Genomic DNA, 20,925 nt, shown 5'->3' with positions numbered 1-20,925 from the left:
AGATCATTTCTGAAAGATCTTAATGTGTTTCTATGGTGAAAATATTTGTAAATTAAGTGAAATATTTTGAAAGTATAAGTATTTTACTGCAACGTGTCTTCCAGCTGAAGCTGTCAGCAGAACGGGACAGCAGTTTGGTTCTGTGGGGGCGTTCAGGACGATTTTTCATTCCCAGGAAATTCAGACCAAATTCCAAAACAGCCAAAGTGTCTGAAAATCTGTCGGCATCCATAAATAGCATCCAAATATATTCATATATCAGTTCTTATTTATGCTCGGATTTGTACGCATGCAGATAAAAGTGGTTTGTTTACATTAAGTACAGACCCACATTTCCTTGTTAACATATCTGGAAAACTATTCTTTCAGACATTGATGTTTAATAATGTTCAGGACCTTTTTAATGCTTGATTTCATAGTTTGCATTAAAATAACCCCTAAATTTAAAATGTAAAAGCTTTTTTTTCTAATTAAATTGCTACTCTGTTTAAATATCAAACCAACAGAATAATTTGCTGATAAAAGTTTGTGGAAATAATTGCAAACAGCAACATGAAAGTTGGACATTTATTTGAGGCTAAAGCAGTCTGATTATCTCAGACGCTCCTGCAGTCAAAAAGAAGCCCGCCTCAGACCGTGAGGCCCCGCCCATTGACAAATCTGACCAATGAGAGGGCGTGAAACCCTCCGCTGCGTTCGGTTTGTAATAACTGACTACGAAATCAGCCAATGGCGCTGCAGGTGGGCGTGCCCCCTGGGGAGGACAGTTTGGTTGCGCTGGACGTTGCTCATCAACTTTTGCGATATTTCCGAAGCTACTTAGCAGAAAAGCTCGCGTCTACCGGCCGTTTTCTGCTCGCGCAGAGGTTCGTCTCGACCTGCCCTGGGCTCCCGGACGTGGAATCGTGACCGTCAGCCGGAGCAGAGAGTGTCCGAAGCGGCGACGGGGCTCCCGCAGGACGGCGGAAAAGCTAGCGGGGCGCTATGTTGCTAAGCTAACTCGGAGCAGGCGAGCGGCTGCTCCAGACGTTTCTCTGCCTCACGGTACTTCCGTTTGCTACAAAAGACTCCCAGGTGGGCCATCTGCAGCAGAGGGCATTCCGGGCTCCGATTCGGCGGGTGATGTGAGGCTGTTGGTGTTTTTAGGTTGGGTTAGCTGCAGCCGGGCCTCCTCCCCTTCTCAGCTGATAACAGCATCTTTTTTTTTTTTTCCTGACCTGCAGAGCTAATGTGCTAATAAAACCCAGTCAGCACCGTGCTGCTGCTACAGTGATGCAGGTTAAAGACAGGGACGTGTTGTAACCCCACAGGGCTGTGCTGTCTGCAGGCTGGCTGTGCAGAAAAAAATGCAACAACTTTGTGTTTTGTTTTTAACCATCATGTTCCTTTGACCCTTCTTGTGATTGCAGCATGCTGATGGTGGGAGGCAATGGACGGGTACACTAGAATGAGTGTGAAGGAGCTGTGTGAGACCGATGACCTGGCCACCAGTTTGGTGCTGGACCCTCTTATGGGCTTCAGCACCCATAAAATGAACATCAGGTAACCAATGTGAAGCCAGATGACTCATTTTCTCTTTCGCTTTTACAATGTAAACACAAGATTACTATTTGTTTTCATGGCACCGCTCCAGAATCTGTCATTAAGGTGTGTCAGACCTTCCTGTTACCCAACAACATCCACATATTTATACATGCACTCCTCATGTTCTCCATCCCAGTTGTGTACTGGACCGTATCGTCCAGTTCGGCTGGTAAAGATGGCGAGAAACGGCCTAAATTTAAGCCGCTGTAAGTAGGTCACTGAAGGAAAAATCGTTTGAAATTAAAGGCCTCCCTGAATTAATGCATATCGCCCGCTGCCTTTCGTGCCAGATTCTAGTTGAAGTCGACCCTTTTGATTTAAAATAATCCTCGATTTTGTGTGATAGTGTGAGACGTTGTGCGACCACATCCCATTTTAGCTCGATGTCTGTAAAAGTGACGGCGTTACGGCTGTGTTTGTGCTGGGTGAGGCGGGTGGCGTTCATTAAAATAAAGTTTTATTAAAATCTGTTCAGTGGTTCTCGATATTTCGATGCAAAAACATTATCATCCGCCTCCGCCTTTCGGTGCTGGGAGATAAATACAGTTATATTTATCATTATGTTTACTATTTTGTCAAAGTCAGTATTAAATTTCTTTACGTTTTAACGTCTTTTATGTGATGATTTTAAATATGTAAATCTAGAATCAGTCATTTGTTTGTGAAGCTGAACTCTGATGTTGGCGTACTCAGAAATGTAATTACTTGGATTATTATCACCCACTGAAAGACAAATTATAATATTGTTGCCTGTATTTGTTCAAGTGTCTGTCTGTTAGCAAAATATCTCCTGAACCGCTGGACAGATTTAAATAAAACTAAAGAAATAATCACAGGATGAGCATCTACAGCTGATTAACTCTTGGAGTCATTCCAGTTCAAGATGGCAACCACAGCTAATCAATGTTAGCAAAAACAAAACTGTTATTTTTGCAGATATTGAGCTGAAGTCTGGAGTGGTAGTAGCTGAGAGTCATTAACAACACGCTCTGAGAGGCGGGGCGATATGAGGAAAGCTAGTCCTTTAACTGCAAGACGTCTTTATTTCATTTTTTGTTTATTTTCTCTTTATAATGTTCATGCTTTTAAAGGATTCCTAGATGTGGTGCAGAGTGTTGGTGTGACGGAGGAGGGAGCTGTGTGTGGCGACCTCTAAAGGGAGCAAACAAAACAACAAGAACTAACTAATTAACTGATTTATAGCCGAGTTAAGGATGCTTTATCTGAAGAAATCAACCTGCATTTTGACCCTATCCTGTTGCTTTATTTTCCCCGTTTCAGCCCCCCACCGGAGGTCCGGCGTTGGGGCAACCTGAAGGAGACCCTGTTGCGGTTTCAGCGCACTCACGACTTCGATGCCACGTTCGAGGCGCTGACGGTCGGGGAGCTGGCGGGCGACTACTTCAACGCTCTGGGAAGCCATCGACAGGAGCTGCTGAGACAACACGTAGGCAGAAAACTCAAATAAAACGTCTGCGTTTGGAAGCTTTTCTGTCGATGTAATCCACTGATCGGCGATGTGGTGCAGGTTTATCGTTACCTCGGCGCCTTCCTGCTGGACAGTGGCATCAAGATCGAGTCCTGCGACAGATACTCGTCAGAGACGAACGGAGCAAAGATCACATCAACGAGGCACTGGTAATCACTCGCAGGTTGCAGAGCTGCTGCTCCCTGTGGTTCTGCGGTTCTGAGAGTCCGGACTTGTTGCTCCGCAGGTTTGTTGGCGAACGCGTGGAGGTCTTACTGGGCTGCATCGCGGAGCTGAGCCCCGCGGACAGCGCCGTGCTGAGGGCGGGGGTCAACGACTTCAGCGTGATGTATTCCACCCGTAAACGCTGCGCCCAGCTCTGGCTCGGACCCGCAGCTTTCATCAACCACGGTGAGTTCGTCCGCCTGTCGTCCACATTCATCAGGTTGGACTGATCTGATTCTTATTTTTTACGACGAGGAAACGTTACGCTCTGACAGGAGAACTATTACGCCGTAAACGTGGTCAGATTTGATCTGTGACAGATCCGTCCGTCTCTTATCGACTTGCGCTTTATTTAGCAGCAGCTTTTAAACGCAGCGTATGTTTGTATCTCTGAAGGAGATCATTTCTCTGACCTTTTCAAAGATGCAGAAAGAGCCGCAGCTTCATCATCGTGTTGTAATTAACTCCGAATCAATCAGTTCTGTGCAGCTTCTCACCTGAGTTCTTTATTCAAAACACACATGGATTAGATGTTTCTTTATTTGTCACTACAGTTAAAAAGTTACAGCCACTTAAAGATTTATTGCATTTAACTGTGGTTTCTGTGATTTAACGTCAAATATTTGTTCTTTATTTCTCTTTCTTTGTCTGCTGGGTGGAAGACTGCAAACCGAACTGCAAGGTAATGTTCAGTTAAACACAAACACGCATTAAAATGTCTGCCAACTACAAATCATTGCTGAATTCAGATAATATATTTACTTATTTATGTAAAGTGTTCAGATTCATAGTTTTAAAAGTAGTTTTTCAGTCCAGGATGGTGCCTTTCTTCTGTTATTAGGCCTCACGGGGTTTTTAGTTGATCCTGTTGTTTTTCTGCACCTGCCCAGTTTGTCCCCGGTGAGAAAAATATCGCCTGCGTGGAAGTGATTCGACCCATATCACCTGGGGAAGAGATCACGTGTTACTATGGAGCCAGTTTTTTTGGCGAAGGCAACGAAATGTGTGAATGCTGCACCTGCGAGAGGTGTGTCCTGGATCCCAGCGGGCGTCGCCTCAAAAAGCTCTCCTGTTTTCCTCAGAAGAAATGAGGCAAAATAGAGATTTGCAAATACTTAACTGACATTTGTTTATTTCATTTCACGTCTCGTATTTATTTGTGTTTTTAGGAACGGGGAGGGACACTTCAAGCATAGAGGGAAGCAGCCTGAATGTGAGGAAACAAAAGACCCCGTGGGCCAAAAGTACCGCCTGAGAGAGCGATATCTTCGTCATCACAGAGAGAAAGGTCATCTCACTGCGAGACCACCAGGAATGCACTCTGGGATTTTTAAAGGTAACCACTTCTCCCCTCTTAAAATGACCCTCGAACGTTTAAGAGCTTGAAATTGTGGACCTGGGTTTTATAAACGCTGAACAATAAAACAGAAAAGGAGCTTTGTTTCGTAAATTGAGTCAACTTTATAAAAATAACTGCAGCAGGAAAACTATCAGTGCAGATACACTGCAGGTAGTGGTGATGAAAGATTAACAATCCGGTCTCTTCAGCAGTTATCTGCGTTGTTTATAAGCTGTAGAAAATCAAATAAATCTGGAATTAGTTAGAAAGTTTATTTATCCAGAAGATCTAAAAACGTCTTTCAAACACGGAGCTGATGACCTGCAAACCTGCTTCCTAAACCATCTGATGTAGTTCTTGCCTGTTAGCAAAATATCTCATGAACCACTGGATGGGTTTTAAAAAGTAATCCTCAGATTTACGTCTGAATAACTTCTGGAGTCGGTCCAGTTCAAGATGGAAACTGCGTCTGATTCAACACAAAAAAGGCTGAATTTTACAGATATTGGGCTAAAAGTTGTTGGGTAGTAGCTGACAGTCATCCTCAGCACATATGTGTGATACTGCACATAATTTAAATCTATGAATTAGACCAAAGCTGCTACAGCTGTTTCTATCTTGGTGTAACTCTTTGGCCTTTAATTTTCTTACGCACTCACGTGTTAAGCTCACATGTATCAGCAAGAAGTTTTAATTTGGCTCATATGTTGTTTTATCCACAGCCATCCCTTCAAGGAACTCCTTCACCCAGCAGATGAGGAGAAACGCCTTGAAGAACAGAAAACTGAGCGAAACCAAGAAGTGGCGGCGAGAGAAGCAGAGACGGACAGGAAAGCTTCCGCTGAAAGCCTCCGCGGTGAAGCAGTGCAGGACGGTTCCGCCTCTGTCCCATGTCGCTCTGAGGGACGTTCGGATCCGGGTCCGACGCCACACCGTGGACTTCCTGCTCAGCTGTAAGGACCCCAACAGCAAAGAGAGAGCCTTGCTGCAGCAGCTGGAGGAGCGGAGGCAGGAGAAATCAGCCGGAGAGGAAAATTTGAAGCCCTTTACTCTGAACTCCTCCATGTCGGGGAATCAGAAGCCCAGACCTGCAGCACGCAGCGCCGGGTTTGACAAGAAGCCCATCAGAGCGGCGAACAGGCCGGCGGCTCGCACGAGGACGTCTTCGAAAACGCAAGGCGCGGCTCGCACGGCGCAGCAGGCGGAGTCCGAGCCCGACAACACGGACTCCGCCGGCACTACGACCGTCTGTCAGCCGGTTCAGGATGACAGAACCTGCGCTGCAACAACACAGGAAGAGACAGACGAAACAATCACAGAAGGTCAAAGCAACAGCTGCAGCGGCGTTCAGCCCTGCGGCGCCGCAGAGGCTCAGAACCCAGGCGCAGGTGGATCAGAGACGGCTGTGGACAATCCAGTGAAATCTCTGAAGCAATATGTTACAGTGAACCTCACACGGCTCTCAGTGCGGCAGAGTTTAGAGGCCGAAAAGCTCCGTGGAGCTGGAAGCGTTGCAGCGAGAGGAAGGAGCAAACCTAAACCAGCAATAAAACAAGGTTCCAGGTCCGACACCTGCCCCGCTGAGGGGAAAACAGCAGCGGGGCAGGTCAATTTAAGGAAGCGGCAAAGAGGTGAGGCTGTGGAGGAGTCGTCACAAGCTGAGGAGAAGAGGGCTGACACGGTTGTCGAGGTCCAGGTGCTGTCAGGCGAGCAGGAAGACAAACAAAAGGAGCAGCAGGATGTGTTACAGGTCAGTGAAGGGCAGAAGGAAAACTCTGCATCTAATGCTGTAGAATGTGAAAATACAAGAGTGGAGAAAGAAGTTAAAGTGTCCAGAGAAGGAAGGAGAGGACAGAAAAAGCAGGCTGTGTGTAAGAGGAGAGGAGCACCGAAAGAGTCGGGACAAATGAGGAGGAGTCTGAGTGACGAGCCAGCCAGTAGAAAGGAAGACGTTGTTATAAAACAGGCGAAGGTTCTGCTGTCGGATGTCTTAAGAAAAGATAAATCCCTAATAAAAAAAAAACCTCAGGGGAATGTAGGAACAGAGTTGTGCAGCGCGCCGTCTAAACAACCAGAACAAACTGAAATGAATGGAAATCGATGTCGGGGAAGGATGATGAGAAGACGAAAGATGCTGCGCAGAACGTGGAAAACCAAAGCCGAGAAGAAGCAAGGCGCCGACGGACACTCGAGCGACGGAATCCCAGCTTCAGCCAAGATGGACGCCAGCAAGAAAAGTTGTCCTTTTCAGCCGGAACAGAGACGCAACGAAACGCCAACCACCTGCCTCAACACGCTACCTCACAGGGCGCAGGTTTCAGCTAAAGCTAACCCACAGCTGCACACGCAGTCCAACATACCTCTGAAGAAACGGACGTTTCGCAGCTCCGTGGACATGGACTCTGAGCAGAGCGTGAACTCTGTTTCAGGTCAGCTTCTGAAAAAAACTCCTGAGCTGAGCTCACATGCAGCACCAAAACACAACTCTGCCCCATGTTTAGGAGAGAATCATCTAAAAAGAGACAATAAAGGCAAAACCGTCTCCAAAAGGACGACAAAACAGCCGTCCTCCTCCAGAACGCTTCGCCCCAGAGGTAACGAAGCTCAGCGAGGCCATCTGCTGAGGAAAGTTAAGAAATGTTCGTCTCAGAGGCAGGATGAGGACATCCGGGATCAGACAGCACAGAGTGATGAGCTTGCGGAGGACAAAGACGCTGAGGGCAAACTTAAAAGTCTGTCTCTACCTGAATTGTCAGCAAAAGATCAGCTGCAAACAAACTGCCTGGAGCCGAGCGACTCGGAGGAGACCAAGCCGGCGTTTGATTTAAAGTTTCGCCTCAAGAGGAGACGAGGGAAGGTTTGGGAGATGCAAACTGAAGGCGTGGTGTTAAAATCCGAAAAGAAAGAGGATTTAATGGCGTGCGATCCCTTTAAAGCCATCATGGACTCTGTGTCGATCCTAAACATGGAGATGGAGGCTCACGTTCAGGCGAGTAAGAAGTCAAAGAGCAGATCGGATCGGTTCAAACAAAGACACGAAAGGTTCGGCAAAAACTCTGAAAGTCTATGCGGGCCAAGTGAATTCACCGGCGGGAAAGTCGAGGTTAAAGAGAAGTTCGACAGAATCCAGCAGGTGTCGGAGAAATCAGAGAGTCAGAACAGCGAGGGCGTCTCAGCGGTTCAGGAACCCAAAACTGAAGATCGTTTTTTAAACAACTGCTGCCTGTTTGAAAGCGGCCTGCAACAAAAGCTGGAGCCCGAGCTGGGGGCAAACGGCCTTTCGTTACCAATCATAAAACTACGGAGAAAGACGGAGGACATTTGGGAGGTGGACAGCAAAAAGGGGCTCTTACAGCCAGATCTCATCACAGAGCCCAAAATTAAAAGGGAGACAAAAATCTCGTGTAGAACAAAAGGATTCAGTGATTTAGGCACGCTCAAAGACGAGAACCCATCCTATCAGAGACTTCACAGCAATCAAGCCCCTTCTAAGACAGATCTACCTCCATTTTCATTGTCTCTATCACCGCTGTCGCTGTCTTCGCCCCTGAATGAGAATAAAGCTGAAGGTGCAGACAGATTGACTGAAAGGTCAAAGATGATGGAGGAGGAGAGGAAACAGAGGCACAGAGTGGACAGATCGCGCCGGTGTGGGCCCGTGGAAACACCCACCACTTGCCTTAGTCACACACTTCAACAAATTGACAACAGCCTCTCCAGGCTGTCCGAAGGCTTGTGTTCGTCTCAGACGCTGGAAAAGCCCCCAGCCTGTTCCGGCACTTCAAATTCAGTCATCCAGACCCCGTCCGAGTCTCCGCTGTTCGCCGCCGCAGACAACATGCTCTCTGGGGAGCCCAGCTTTACGAACTGCTGCGACGACATCCTGGACTTCCAGTGTCTCAGCTTCGAGCCGCAGAATATTCTCCCATCTTCACCGTCAGATCTGTGCTCGCTGGATCCACCGACGGACCCTTTCAGCAGCCCCCTCTCTCACAGCCCGTCTGACACCTGGACCACCGAAACGCCGTATCTTGGCCCCCCAAGTCCGCAGAATAACTTCACCAGCGAGGATTTGCAGTTTTTTCCAGGTTTAATTTCTTCCAAAAATGACTCTGTTCCTTTTGAGTGTGGGGCTAAGGATGCCTCTAAAGACAAGCACCCACCCAACCCTGCTTGTGGGTTTTCAGCTTTGGGGAACTCTGACTTGATGGCCAAGGATCGAAGCAGAAATTCAGGAATGAGGTTCTCCAAAGAGTCTGCAGCTGTTGCCAGCAAGCCTCGATTTTATGGCGGATCTTCATCCTCCGTTGCAACTCAAAGTCCAGTTTCTTTTACGCAAACGTCCGCCAACATCAAGCCTAGCTCCTGCCAGTCAAAATCCCACCTGAGCCTGAAAACCCAGGGCCCATTTCACCGTATGACCATTCCAACTAAATCCCCGACCTTCCCGAGTAACCCGGGCAGAGGAGTGTCCTCTCAGACGTCCAACAGGTTCCCGTCTCCTCAGCTGTTCTCGGTTAAAAATCCAAATCCTCCTGAAAGTTCATTCAACTTCCAAGAAAAGCCCTCTACAGTTATCCACAGGGTCCTCAAGTTTCAGGGGGGTAATCAGACCCAGAACTTGTACAGTGCACCTTGTAAAGACGCCGCGGCTGTTGGAGGCCTGACCGTCCCACCGAGGAGATCCGGAGATCCTGAAAAGACTCCGAAGTTTGGTGTTTACACGGAACGTTCTCACAAAAGCAACACTTCAGTCCATCTCAGCCAGCTTGGCCCCCCCACCAACCCCAGCAGACCCAACCTACATTTTACCAAACCTAATTCTTCCACTTCACAGTCGTTTGGGAAAAACAAGATGATGTCCGACAAGCAGGAGGGCGGCGAACCCAACGCGGCGTACAAAAACTTCTCGGAGCTGCCCAGGCCCTTCTTCTTTCCCAGCAAAGGGTCCGACTGTTACCTATCGCCACAAGACAAGAGTCTGAAACTGGACAAGGCCGCTGCGTCCTCCTCTGACAAACACCAGCTCTGTTACACGCAGCAGGACGCGTACGACTTCAGCTACAGCTCCCCTCTGTCGCCCATGTCTCAGCACAGCAGCACCCCCCCTGCTACACCAGCACACGCCAACAAGAGTCAGCCCCCCTCCTCAGCCTCCTTCCCCTACGGCTACCAAGGCCCTCCCTACGTGCTGAACTTCAGCGGGGACCACTCGCTGACCCTGGGTCTCAGGGACGGCACGGAGGGCTACCCGGGCTTAGGCTCGACGAACTACACCTACCACTGCCTGATGGAGCCGTCGGGCACGCAGGGGCGCCTGGTTCTGGAGCCCTGCGGCCCCCAGCTGGCCAACCCGTCGTCCTTGGGTGGGTTCGCCGGGCTCAAAGGTCAGGACGAGCACTGCAGGAAGGACATGCAGCAGCAGTGCCCGCCCGGAGAACACCAGGGGGCACCGCACTACGGACCCGTTACGTCTCACTCCATGGGTGCAACGAAACCCAAGAGGGTGAGGTTAGTGGTGACAGACGGGACGGTGGACCTGGACCTCCAGTACTCGGACTGAACGGACCGGATCTCCTCAAACACTTGGGTGTTGTTTTTTTGTAAGCGTTGCAGTTCATAGTCCGCCGATTAGAATTAATGTTTTTCTAAAGAATTATTTTCATGAACTGTTGATGTACAAATGACTTGTACAGGATTTTATGTAAAAAAAAAAAAAAAAAAAAGTTTTAATTACTGTTCGATTTAAGAAAACAAAACAAAAAAAAAACGTCCACTACAGTTTAGAGTACCAAATTTTCAAGCATTAACGATGTTTGTGACAGCGAGTTTGAGGAGCAGAATCCGGTACTCGTTCTGGGGGAGTTTTAAACGGGCAGCTTCGTGCCTCAATTTTAATATTCTTGTGAATAGACGAACGTCTACCCTTGTTTTTCTACCAACATTAAGCTCTCTTCTCATCTTGTCTGGCTGCGAGGGGACGCGTGCGTTTGGCGGGCGGGATCAAAATATGGCGTGATGTCATAGTTGATTACAGGAATGTTGCTTTAATATCATTATTCATCAGAGCTGGGGAGAAGTGTCGCCCCCCCCTTACTGATTTCTGTTGTTTTGTTAAACAAATATTATCAGAAAAGGCAGTTTTTCATTTATTAAAGGGAGCAAATCTATCCGAACCTTTTCAGCTCAGCTTCAGTCGAGCAGTTTGTCGAGTCATCGTCCTGCTGACCATCACACTTCCACCGCTGTGTTTCAGTGTCCTTCCTCTTCAATGCAGTGCTAGTCCCAAAAAGTCCCCCTTTTGTTTCCTGAGGATCCTCAGGAGGGTTTTTTTTTTTTGTTTTCAGGTAAATGTTAAAGCAGGAAGCAGCTCTTTCTTACGGTTGAATCATGAACTCTCACCCTAACTGAGGCCCCTAAAAGAATAATAAAAAACAGTATTAATTGATTTAAAACACTATAATAGTTGTCATGTTTATTTGTTTGAGGTTTTACGCTTCAGTCAGGGAGAGTCGGGCTCAGAAGTTTGTTTTGTGGAACCACAGTTTTATTTAATTTTATTTTTTTTAGATGTTCTTGGTTGTTTTGGGGCCTCCTGGATGTCGGCTGCTCCTGGGAACGTTTGTGGAGAACTTCAGGTTTGGCTGTGAAGTGAGTCTGAGCTCAGAAATATGAGTTAATTTAACAAATAAATGTACCCTGGCTGGTTCGGATAGCTTTATTTTCTCCCTTCAGTAAATGAAATGGATATGTTGATGTGAAACATTTAATTTGTGCAGCACTGTAAATGCATGAGAAGTCCGGCAGAAAGAACAGTGAACTTTTACAGAAATCGTTTGCTTTGAAAGTTCTCCCAAAAATGTTTGAGTTTCATGTTTTTTTTTAGTCTTGTTGCATCAAAAATGTGACAATCTTCTCCCGGTGGCTCGGTTCGTTTTATTTAATGATGTTTTTGTTGGAAGGATTCTGATGCTGATGAAGCTGCAGGTGTTTTTGTTCTTTGCCGTCGTGAACATTTCCCTCGTGTCAGGATGTTGTAGCTTAAAGATGTTTGATTTTACTGCACAGCCTTACATTCTTACCACCACAAAGCTGGCGTCTCGTTAAAATAAGGCCAATTATTTATTTTAATATCCTCACTCTTGAAAAGGTGCTTTTATGTAATTTATATTTCACTTTGATTGTTCAAACAATAAATGTTTTTTTAATATTTAATGGGACAGAATGATATTTACATTAAGTATTTAATTTGACATCAGTTTTTGGATTGTTGCAGATAAAATTAGTTGCTTTTTTCTAATAATTGGCTGTTAGTTTTACTGAAAGTCTGCTGTAGAAATGTACAAATGTAGCTTTTATCATTAAAGACGATTCTTTTTTTGTAGTTTTTCTCCTTTTTTTCCTCACAGCTTCTGTATTTCAGACTAAAAGTTCACATGTGTGGGTTTATATTTTATCTCTGGACAAATACCACTATTATAAAAACACGAGGTTTAAAGAAAAACATTGAAAAGTTTTCCAGAGAATCAGACTTTAGTCGCTGTTGGAAGATGAACATGATACAAAGTATAAGAATAATTTAGCTGATGACTTTTTGTAACAAAACTGGACAAAATGTAAAATATCGACAGACTTCCTGCAGTTTGAAGCTGTTTATCCTCCAAAGATGCATTTACTTAAAATCTGTTCACTTTTTTCATCGAGAAAAAACAGAAGTCACTAAAATGATTTATTAATAAATGGTAATTATTTTTACAGACAGTTTTACTTAATATTGTTGAAACTGTGATGTTTTTATAATTTTGTCTTAAATCATTTAAATAAAAAAGTAGTTTTGGTTTAAACTTTTATTACTCTAAAGTTGTTTTTTTATTCGACTTGGGTTTTTTTTGGTGAAAAAGGCCTAATTATTAATATTTTATTTAATAATAAATCACATTTTAAAATCCTTGTCTTTAAATCAGTTACATGATCAACCCTCAGTAACAGGTTCTACATTTCTCTTTACTGAGATTCAACTAGTTAACTAGTTATAACTAACTGTTCTCCTGTTTGTTGCAGTTAAAACTTCCTTCTTCCATCTGAAATGTTCATTTTTGCTTTTAGCTTCTGTTCTGTTAGCCTGTAGCTGCTGTTCTGCTGATTTTAACTTCTGTTCTGTTAGCCTGTAGCTGCTGTTCTGCTGATTTTAACTTCTGTTCTGTTAGCCTGTAGCTGCTGTTCTGCTGATTTTAGCTTCTGTTCTGTTAGCCTGTAGCTGCTGTTCTGCTGATTTTAGCTTCTGTTCTGTTAGCCTGTAGCTGCTGTTCTGCTGATTTTAACTTCTGTTCTGTTAGCCTGTAGCTGCTGTTCTGCTGATTTTAGCTTCTGTTCTGTTAGCCTGTAGCTGCTGTTCTGCTGATTTTACTGACAGCGCTCCAGGTGTCGGTCCGTTCTTCAGTTCTTTAGTTCCTCCTGGTTCCTCTCAGTTCTGATGGATGCTCAGCTGCTCACCTGCTCGGTTCCTCTCGGTTCTGCTGGAAGACCTGAGCAGATGTTTCAGCTCCTCCTTCCTTTTCTCTGTTTCTTCCCGTTTTTTTTCCTCTGAAATATTGATCTGGTTAACTCCAACCTGGAGGCGAGCTTTCATCCCGCTGCTGCTGTTCCTGTTCTTTCCTCCTGAATCCAGTGTTTCTCCTCGTCTTACAGCATCTGACCCACTTCTGCCACGTTTCTCCCTCAGCAGCAGCCAAGCAGCTCTTCCTGCTGCCAACTATAACAGATTTCACATAACGAGGACAGGAAGGGAAACGGAAGCAGATTAAACGTTACAGTAGACGGTTCGGTTACAAAGATGGAAACTAAATCATGACAAATGTTGCTTCTGCAGGTTTTTACACGCCGGATAATTCAGCTGTGATTCCAGCGAACAAAACATGAAACAACTGAAGGACCTCAGTTAAAATATTACCGTTTATTTGCCTTTAAAAGTGGTGGATTTGTGGTAAAATATCTTTAAACACATTATTTTACTCTTAATGCTGATGCATCCATGAGTACGACAGCAAAGTTAAACTTGATATTAAAATGTAGGTCAGTTGAAAAACATGTTTTATTAAATTAATCATCTTCTGCCTTTTAGGCTGAAATCTAAACTACGATCATTTTATGCTGAAGAGGGACAGTTTTGGTCAAACCTTGTAAATGACGTTATGCACCATCTGCTGTGAGGTCCTGTCAGATGTGTTAGCTCTCAGAGGATGTGCTGAGGACGACTCTCAGCTACTACCACACCAAATTTCAGCTCCATGTCTCTAAAAACGACTGAGTTGTAGCCATTTTGTGGCGGCCATCTTGAATCAGGTTGACTCCAAGAGCCAATCAGCTCTGTGGTGCAGACGAATCAACACACACACACACACACACACGGGCAAAAGCATCATCACTCAGCCTTCAAGTGATTTAAAACGTTGGTTTAGTTAAAAAACATGAGTTCGAAATCATCTTTCCAACCTGGTTATTTGGAAAATCTTTGCTTTTGTGAGTTTTTAATGGAAATGAAGCAAAACAAGATAATTTAACTAATAAACATCTGACATATTCTTTTAATTTTTAATTCATTTCTTTCTTTATTATTGACTTCATGTAGTAAAACCGAGTAGATTTGACTAAAAAGAAAGTTTTTTTTTTATCTCTGGAGGTGATAATGAAGTCACTTTACTGTTTTTGCTCCACAGAACAGATTTATTTTTCAGCTCCTGCGTCCTTCATCTTCATCACAACTCCTTTAGAGGGTCACGTGACTCCATGTTCTCTGCATGCAGGACTCTAATCTCTGATGTGAGAGCTGCTGCAGAATGGCTGCCGGCGCTGAGTTCATGCAGGATAAAGACCCGACCGTCAGAAAGCAGCTGAGAGGAGCGATTTAGGAAAGTTGCTCAGGTGATCAGCTGAAACCTGCAGAAGAGGCCGAGTGTTCTTTAGGCCACACTGACTTTGAGTTTGTGTTCTGAATGACTCTCAGCTACTACCACACCAGCGGGCGACAACTAAGTCCAACTTCCTGCTTTTAAAACAGCTTCTGTCTCTTTTTGTTCTGATCCAATCCTGTTTTATTGCAGCTCCTGGTTCTCATGGAAACAAAGAGCCGGAGGACGAACGGACTCCCAGTTTAAGGTAAAACTCAGGAGGAGAGCCGCTCAGCGTGGGGCTAATAGATGACATGTTAACGACAGAGGAGGGCGGAGGCTCGCTGCTATTATGGTTCTAATGACATGATGGGTTTGATTTTCTTAATGTGGGGGGAGGTTTAAGAGAGGATATAAGAGCATTCGTCACATTTATATCTACTGTATACATATGAACGGCACCAAACATGAAGATGGTGCAATTTTATTAAACTTAAAGCTGATTTGGCTTCATTTTGGAAGGTTAAAATGGAGAAATAACCTTAAACAGGCTTAATAAATCCAAACAGTTATTTTCTTTCAGCTAATTCAACCGTTCATTTACCAAAACCTTCAGCTCGTGTGGAAAATTACAGCTTTAACTTTTGTTTTTTGTAACTTTTATATTTTTTTAAATTATTTAACTTTATTTAAAATTATTCTATTTCATAAAAATGCTTTCAGATCTCTTCAAATCATTAAACGGTTTCTTGGAATCTAATTTAGCATTTTTACTTCATTTGTAGCTTTTTACTAGCTTCGGTTTTAACTAATCTTTTGCACATTTCTTTTGTTTTAGCTGTTGTTTTGCTGGTCTTAGCTTTTAGCTACAGTTGTGCTACTTTCAGATTTATCAGTTTCTTTTCTTGATTTATCTTTTATCATTGGTTTGGGTAATTTTAGCTTTTAGCTACTCTTTTATTGATTTAGCTACAGTTTGGCTCATATTAACGTCTCACAACATGACCGCTGGAGTTAAACACCAGCTCCCCCGAAACCTGGATGGATGGATGGATGGATGGATGGATAAATAGATGCTTTAACTTATTCATTTTTATCATGGTCAGTCAGTGTTTCCTGTGAAAACCTCAGGAGTTTTGGTTGAAGCACACAGTTTCCAGCTGGGATTTACTGCAGCTCTTCGTTTCTTCTTCCAGCCCAACAGAACCCGACTACAGAAAGACAAAAGCATTTGTCTTCAGACACAGAACCGGTCCTGATCCAGTCCGGTTCCAGACTGTTAAAGGGACGTGATGCTGATGAGAGCCAGAGCTTCACTCAGCACTGATTGGTTTGATTGGTTTGATTTCTGCTTGTTATTCAGTTCAGCTCATCAGTAGGAAGCTCCCTCTCCTCCCACAGAGCTGCTCTCCTTCATCCTCCTCTTCCTCTCCACAGCGTGAGAACATGCATGCTGCTGCAGAACGTGTCCGAGTTCAGCTGCACCGGGTCTCAGAAAGTGTCAACTTGATCCAAGATGGCCGCCATGGTCAACTGACATAAGAAGACACAAGTCTGAGTATTTCAGTCAGATTTACAGACCCTTAGCTTATGTGGTAGTAGCTGATAGTCATCTGAAACACATGAAAGGTGGCGGGTGATAAGCAGTCTGCAGTCATTTAACTGAGGAGGGAACCCATGAGAACATTCCTGCTCTGGTTGTGTGGTTTTGTTGCAGTCATCACAGGATTATCCTCTGTGTGTGTGTGTGTGTGTGTGTGTGTGTGTGTTCCTGCAGCGTTGGGTGGATCCTCCTCTCTTCTCTGTTTTCAGCTCTAATAAAAAACAGGAAAAAAAATGATTCTTTTTACAGCAAAGAGTCAAACTCAAGAACATCAAAGACATGAGGAGAGGAGGAGGAGAGACAGATTGAAGGAGGGAGGGGTATGCCCTGTATCCGGGTAATGACAGAGGAGGGGGGGAGATGGAGGGAGACAGAGGGGTAAGGGAGGAGGAGGAGGAGGGGTGGAGAGAAAGAACCATCCATAGAAGGAGAGAGGGGGAGGACGTGGAGAGAAGGATGGGGAGCTTGTCGGACCAGAGAGACAGAAGTGTTACTACAGATCTGCTGCTGCAGGAGGAGGAGGAGGAGGAGGAGGACAGGCTGGGAGCTGAGGACGAAGAAGATGATGCTCCGTTCTTCAGCAGCACACGGGACAAACTGTAATTTCTTGATCTGCTGGTCGTTGTGAAGGAGGGAGGAGGAAGGCTCCTTTTTGTCTTTTTTTTTCTCTGCATCTGGCAACCGCTGACTGCCCCCCCCNCCCCCCCCCCCGCTGCTCCCTCCTCTCTTTTCTACACTTTTGCCTCCTTTTATCCAGAGGAGGGATTTCTCTCCTTCATCAGGGATTATAGAAGACAGTAAGAATGCTTTGTTTTCCTGCATGTGAGCAGAGGACGGTGCACGGCGAAGCACTGGGTTTGATACAGGGATAGTGTTGGAGTCAGTGGGGGGGATGTGTGTGTGTGTGTGTGTGCAGCAGGAGGTGGGAGGTGGCTTTGCATGTTCAAGTTTACTGCATTGATTCCTCTGTCACATGGCTGTCAGTGCATGCAACGTTTCCGCATCAAATGAAAGACAAAAATGAATTAAAGTGAAAAGATAAAAGAGCAGCTTCTGAGGTTCTGCAGAAACACATTGAACTGAGCCACATTTGGATTATTCCTCGGTTTAAATGAGCTTCTCAGGCTTCACACACATGCAGAAGAAGAAGAAAGACAAAGAAGCAGCTGGGAAGGGATTTTATTCGAAGCGTCAGACATTAAAAACTCATGTCAGATCTTAGATTTAACATCGTATCAAACTGATAATCCCACCCACGCGGACCACTCCGGTTGTGTTTTTAGTTAAAGAAAAACACACAAAGATCACTGAAATAACTCGAAACTGATAAAAGTAAAAAGGAAAATAATTACTGAAAATCAACTGATAAAAAGTCTTTGCTTTTTAGTTTTGATTCAGCAGAATTATTAAAATAAAAACAATCTAATGAAACTGGTCTTTACAAAAAGAAAATATTTCCCCTCAGGGACACGTTAAACTCAGGTGTGTCCTGTAGTCAGGATCCCAGGTGTCTTCAGTCCTGGAATCAGTCAGGCTGCCTGTTTACAGGAGGACAGGTAGTCACAGGGCTGTTTGGGATCATGGTGTGTATCACACTGAACATGGAGGACAGAAAGCTGAGGACAGAGTTGTCTCAGGAGCTCAGAGAGACGATAACTGAGCAGCAGGTTGTCCCTGAGACTACAGAAGGTTCAGGTCCACAGGACTGGAGACAACCTCCCTGCACGTGTCCACAAGAGGACAAACTGAAGAGACGGATAATATAAATAGTAACCAAAGAGATCAGAGGTGAACTCCAAGGTCAAAGGTCATCAGTGTCAGATCACACTATCAGTCTGTTTCAGACAAACTGAACTCGATGGAAGACGACAGAGGAGGACACCAGATCATGAAGACAAACTGGAATTTACCAAAACACATACTGAGAAGCTTCAGAGCTTCTGGGACAATGTCCTGAGGACATATGGGACAAAACTGGACCCTTTGGGCAACACGTCCCATCAGCTCTGTGTCCACAGACCCAAACATGAGACAAAGACCAGAACCCTGAACCTACAGGGGGACATGGAGGAGGCTCGGTTCAAGACTATCAAGGCTTTCTGGAGCCAGATGTTCTGGTCTCAGTCTCAGCTCACGGGTCCAACAGGATAATGACCCAAAACACTAAGAACGGGTCAGAACCAAACATTGGACCGTTCTGAAGAGGCCTCTGAGCCCTGATCTAAATCCTGCTGAACATCTGTGGGAGGAACCCTTCAGACCTGAGGGACAAAATACCTGTGGACACATCCCTTTTGTCCAGTTCTGCTTCATTAGTTTGAGTTTTAAACTTAGTTCTGTTAGAGCAAAATTCAAAAATGATGCCTGATTTTCACGAGTTGATTTTCCGTAAAAAAATTTTTCTTGTTACTTTTTGTCAGTTTTAATTTAATTTTGCACGGCTGTCATCGTTTGCTGGTGATCTGGCTCGCTGTTCGGTGTTCACGTCAAAACGCCAACTGGTGCAGAAAATCACTCAGTAAATCACAGCCGGGCTCTCCTGAATGTGGCGTGCGCACGCAGGACGTGCACGGCTGGAGGCAGACGCACAGAAAATACAGATCTAGTTGCTGATTTTGACATCTCTGGTTATTATCGCCTCCATCTATCTATAGATGCTTTTGTCTCTGCAGAACATAAGGTCCAGATAATTACACACAAGCTGCTTCTGTTGGGTGTTGCACAGAACAGCGAGGTGGATGTAACAGAAGTTTCACGGTGATGAACTTGTTGTCGGAGGCGTTGGGAATGCGAGAGCCGTGACTGGGAGTTCGGGTTTTTTGGTTTCAGAGGACGACGCAGGGACATCGTCGCCCACGCGCTCAGGTCATAGTAACCCACACGTGCTGCTCCTGATCTGAGAGGCTTTCAGGCTGCTGACGGACAGAGAGACGCCTCAGTCTTTGCTCCTCCAATTATCTGCAAGTGCAACAAATTTCACTTACAACCAGAGAAATCACAGTTCCTGTCAAACCAACAGCGTGGATGCTGAAACTGAGTAGTTCAACTTTAAACACAATTATAACAGCAGCTAAAAGCTAAAAGTTATAAGATGTAGTTTTCAAAGATTTGAAGAGTTCTCCATTCCTTTTAATGATAAAATAATTGTAAATACAGTTAAATATTTAAAAAAGTATATAAAAAGTCAGAGCCGTAATGTCCTGAACGAGCTGGTTTGATATTTAAACAATTTAATAAAACGAGGAAAGCAATTTCCCTGTTATTTAAATGCAAAAATAACGTGAAATGGAGCAGGACTTTTTGTTCCTTCTTGTTGTTTATCTTTTTATTATTATTGGGTTTTTTTCTCCTCTAAGCTCTGGACCAGGATTCCTCTGAACCCAGACCAAGTGTCCACATGAGTCTTAACTTTAACTTTAGCTGTCGTTCCACGCTGACTGTCAGTGGCACCACGCTTGTCTATAAAAAGCAATAATTCCTAATTTGCCAAACAAATCGTATCAAATTTAACTGATCAATCTGCAGTTTCCAGGGTGGATTTATGGGTGAAGCCATCACATCCTGTCTGCTCCACCAGCTTTAGTTCCCGCCTCCCAAACGGATGTCTTGATCAGGCCAGCGGACGTGGAGTAGCTCCAGTTCCAGTTGAGCTGCACCTGAGAGCCGACTGTCACGTTGTTTCAGCTTCAAGCATAATTGGCACAAAGAGAGTCCGGTTCTGGCAAACGGCCCGGACTCTGTGCCAGCAGAGTTCACTTAGCATTCAGCTCATGTTTGCAGGGAAGAGCCTTTTTAATTCCATCTTTGTCAGTGAAGTGTTTGCGGAGTGGCACAGTTTAGCTCCGCTGTGTACACAAAGGACTCGGCAACCGGTTGACATTTCTGCCTCGTGCAGATCCATCTTCGGGGAGCGGGGGAACCACAATCTCTGCTCAGCACACATTTAGTTCAAGTTAGCTTCTTTATCAGGAGAGGCAGAGCGGATCTGACCCCTGATGAACAAAGACTGGTGTTTCCCGCCGCCAAAGGCAAAGTGGTGATAATGTATCTGCCTTCAGTGTTAGCGAAATATCCCATGAACTACAGGATTTGACCCCCAGAAAGGGTGAACATCTTCAAATTCAAGATGGCCACCGCAGCCAACTGAACACAAGAACGGCTCTAACTCGGTCAGTTTTACAGATACGGAGCTAAGGTTTGGAGTGGTAGTAGCTGAGAGTCGTCTTCAACACAGGCAGGACGTCGTCGACCAGATTGGATCAAAACGGCTGCAGTTCCTTTAATTGAATAATTGGAATTAATGGGATTATTCCGAACACCATCGCTGAACGCTGCGTGTTTTTTGGAGTGATCGTCAGATATTTAGTTCTCTAAGGTTTGATATTTTCAGCCTCTCTTCGCGGAGCTCAGCTTTTCTTTTCAGGATCTGCTGCTCGGCTCGGGGGGTGATGGAGTTCATATCTCCAGATTTAGGAACTCTCAGTTCTTTCGCTCCTTCATCCTTCCTTCTCACTCGTTTTCCTCTCCATCAGATGCCGGCAGGAAAGCAGCGATCTGGGACAGACAGGCCTCCCCTGCGCTTTGTCCTACTTCAGGACTGTCCTCCCTCTTCTGGTTTCTTTCCCTTTCTGTCATTTGCTCACATGTATGGGGCGCCGTTTGTAAAGGAGCTTGTGCTCAAAATTCATGCCTAAATTTTGTCACATTTAGCTTCAAACACTGTTTTAAAATGTAGTGTTGATTTTCTGATGTCACTTTTTACAACATTTAGCTAATTACATGTAATTGTTACAGCTACATGCTAAATATAAATCTAAAT

The 20,925-nt window shown here is 44.9% G+C and overlaps 2 protein-coding genes across 6 annotated transcripts in view; both read left to right on the top strand.

Moving 5' to 3' along the window:
• The first annotated feature begins 642 nt into the window (after positions 1 to 642).
• On the top strand, positions 643 to 11,997 carry kmt5c (lysine methyltransferase 5C). The gene is made up of 9 exons (XM_017419467.3): positions 643 to 1,074; positions 1,410 to 1,542; positions 2,866 to 3,031; positions 3,113 to 3,222; positions 3,300 to 3,463; positions 3,940 to 3,959; positions 4,168 to 4,304; positions 4,447 to 4,613; positions 5,339 to 11,997. Exons 2-9 carry the CDS (start codon positions 1,430 to 1,432, stop codon positions 10,177 to 10,179), a joined length of 5,718 nt encoding a protein of 1,905 aa, XP_017274956.1. The 5' UTR covers positions 643 to 1,074; positions 1,410 to 1,429; the 3' UTR covers positions 10,180 to 11,997.
• A 4,575-nt stretch (positions 11,998 to 16,572) lies between these two features.
• shank1 (SH3 and multiple ankyrin repeat domains 1) overlaps positions 16,573 to 20,925 on the top strand; it is a 75,790-nt gene continuing 71,437 nt past the window's right edge. For all 5 annotated transcript variants that reach the window (XM_017419389.3, XM_017419392.3, XM_017419391.3 and 2 more), the window contains exon 1: positions 16,573 to 16,903. The gene's annotated coding sequence lies outside the window, so the exon portion shown is untranslated. The remainder of the gene's footprint in view (positions 16,904 to 20,925) is intronic.

The sequence above is a fragment of the Kryptolebias marmoratus genome, linkage group LG12, assembly GCF_001649575.2.
Source record: "Kryptolebias marmoratus isolate JLee-2015 linkage group LG12, ASM164957v2, whole genome shotgun sequence".
Lineage (NCBI taxonomy): Eukaryota > Metazoa > Chordata > Actinopteri > Cyprinodontiformes > Rivulidae > Kryptolebias > Kryptolebias marmoratus.
The sequence above is the reverse complement of the archived record's forward strand: the minus strand, read 5'-3'. Positions and strand labels throughout refer to the sequence as shown.

What these genes read in the sequence shown, in the direction of transcription:
- kmt5c (XM_017419467.3), top strand. Translation starts at nt 1,430, where the DNA reads ATGGACGGGTACACTAGAATGAGTGTGAAGGAGCTGTGTGAGACCGAT. An exon ending in AGGAGCTGCTGAGACAACAC is followed by an intron (nt 3,032 to 3,112) that starts GTAGGCAGAAAA and finishes GATGTGGTGCAG; the next exon opens with GTTTATCGTTACCTCGGCGC. An exon ending in GAATGCTGCACCTGCGAGAG is followed by an intron (nt 4,305 to 4,446) that starts GTGTGTCCTGGA and finishes TTGTGTTTTTAG; the next exon opens with GAACGGGGAGGGACACTTCA.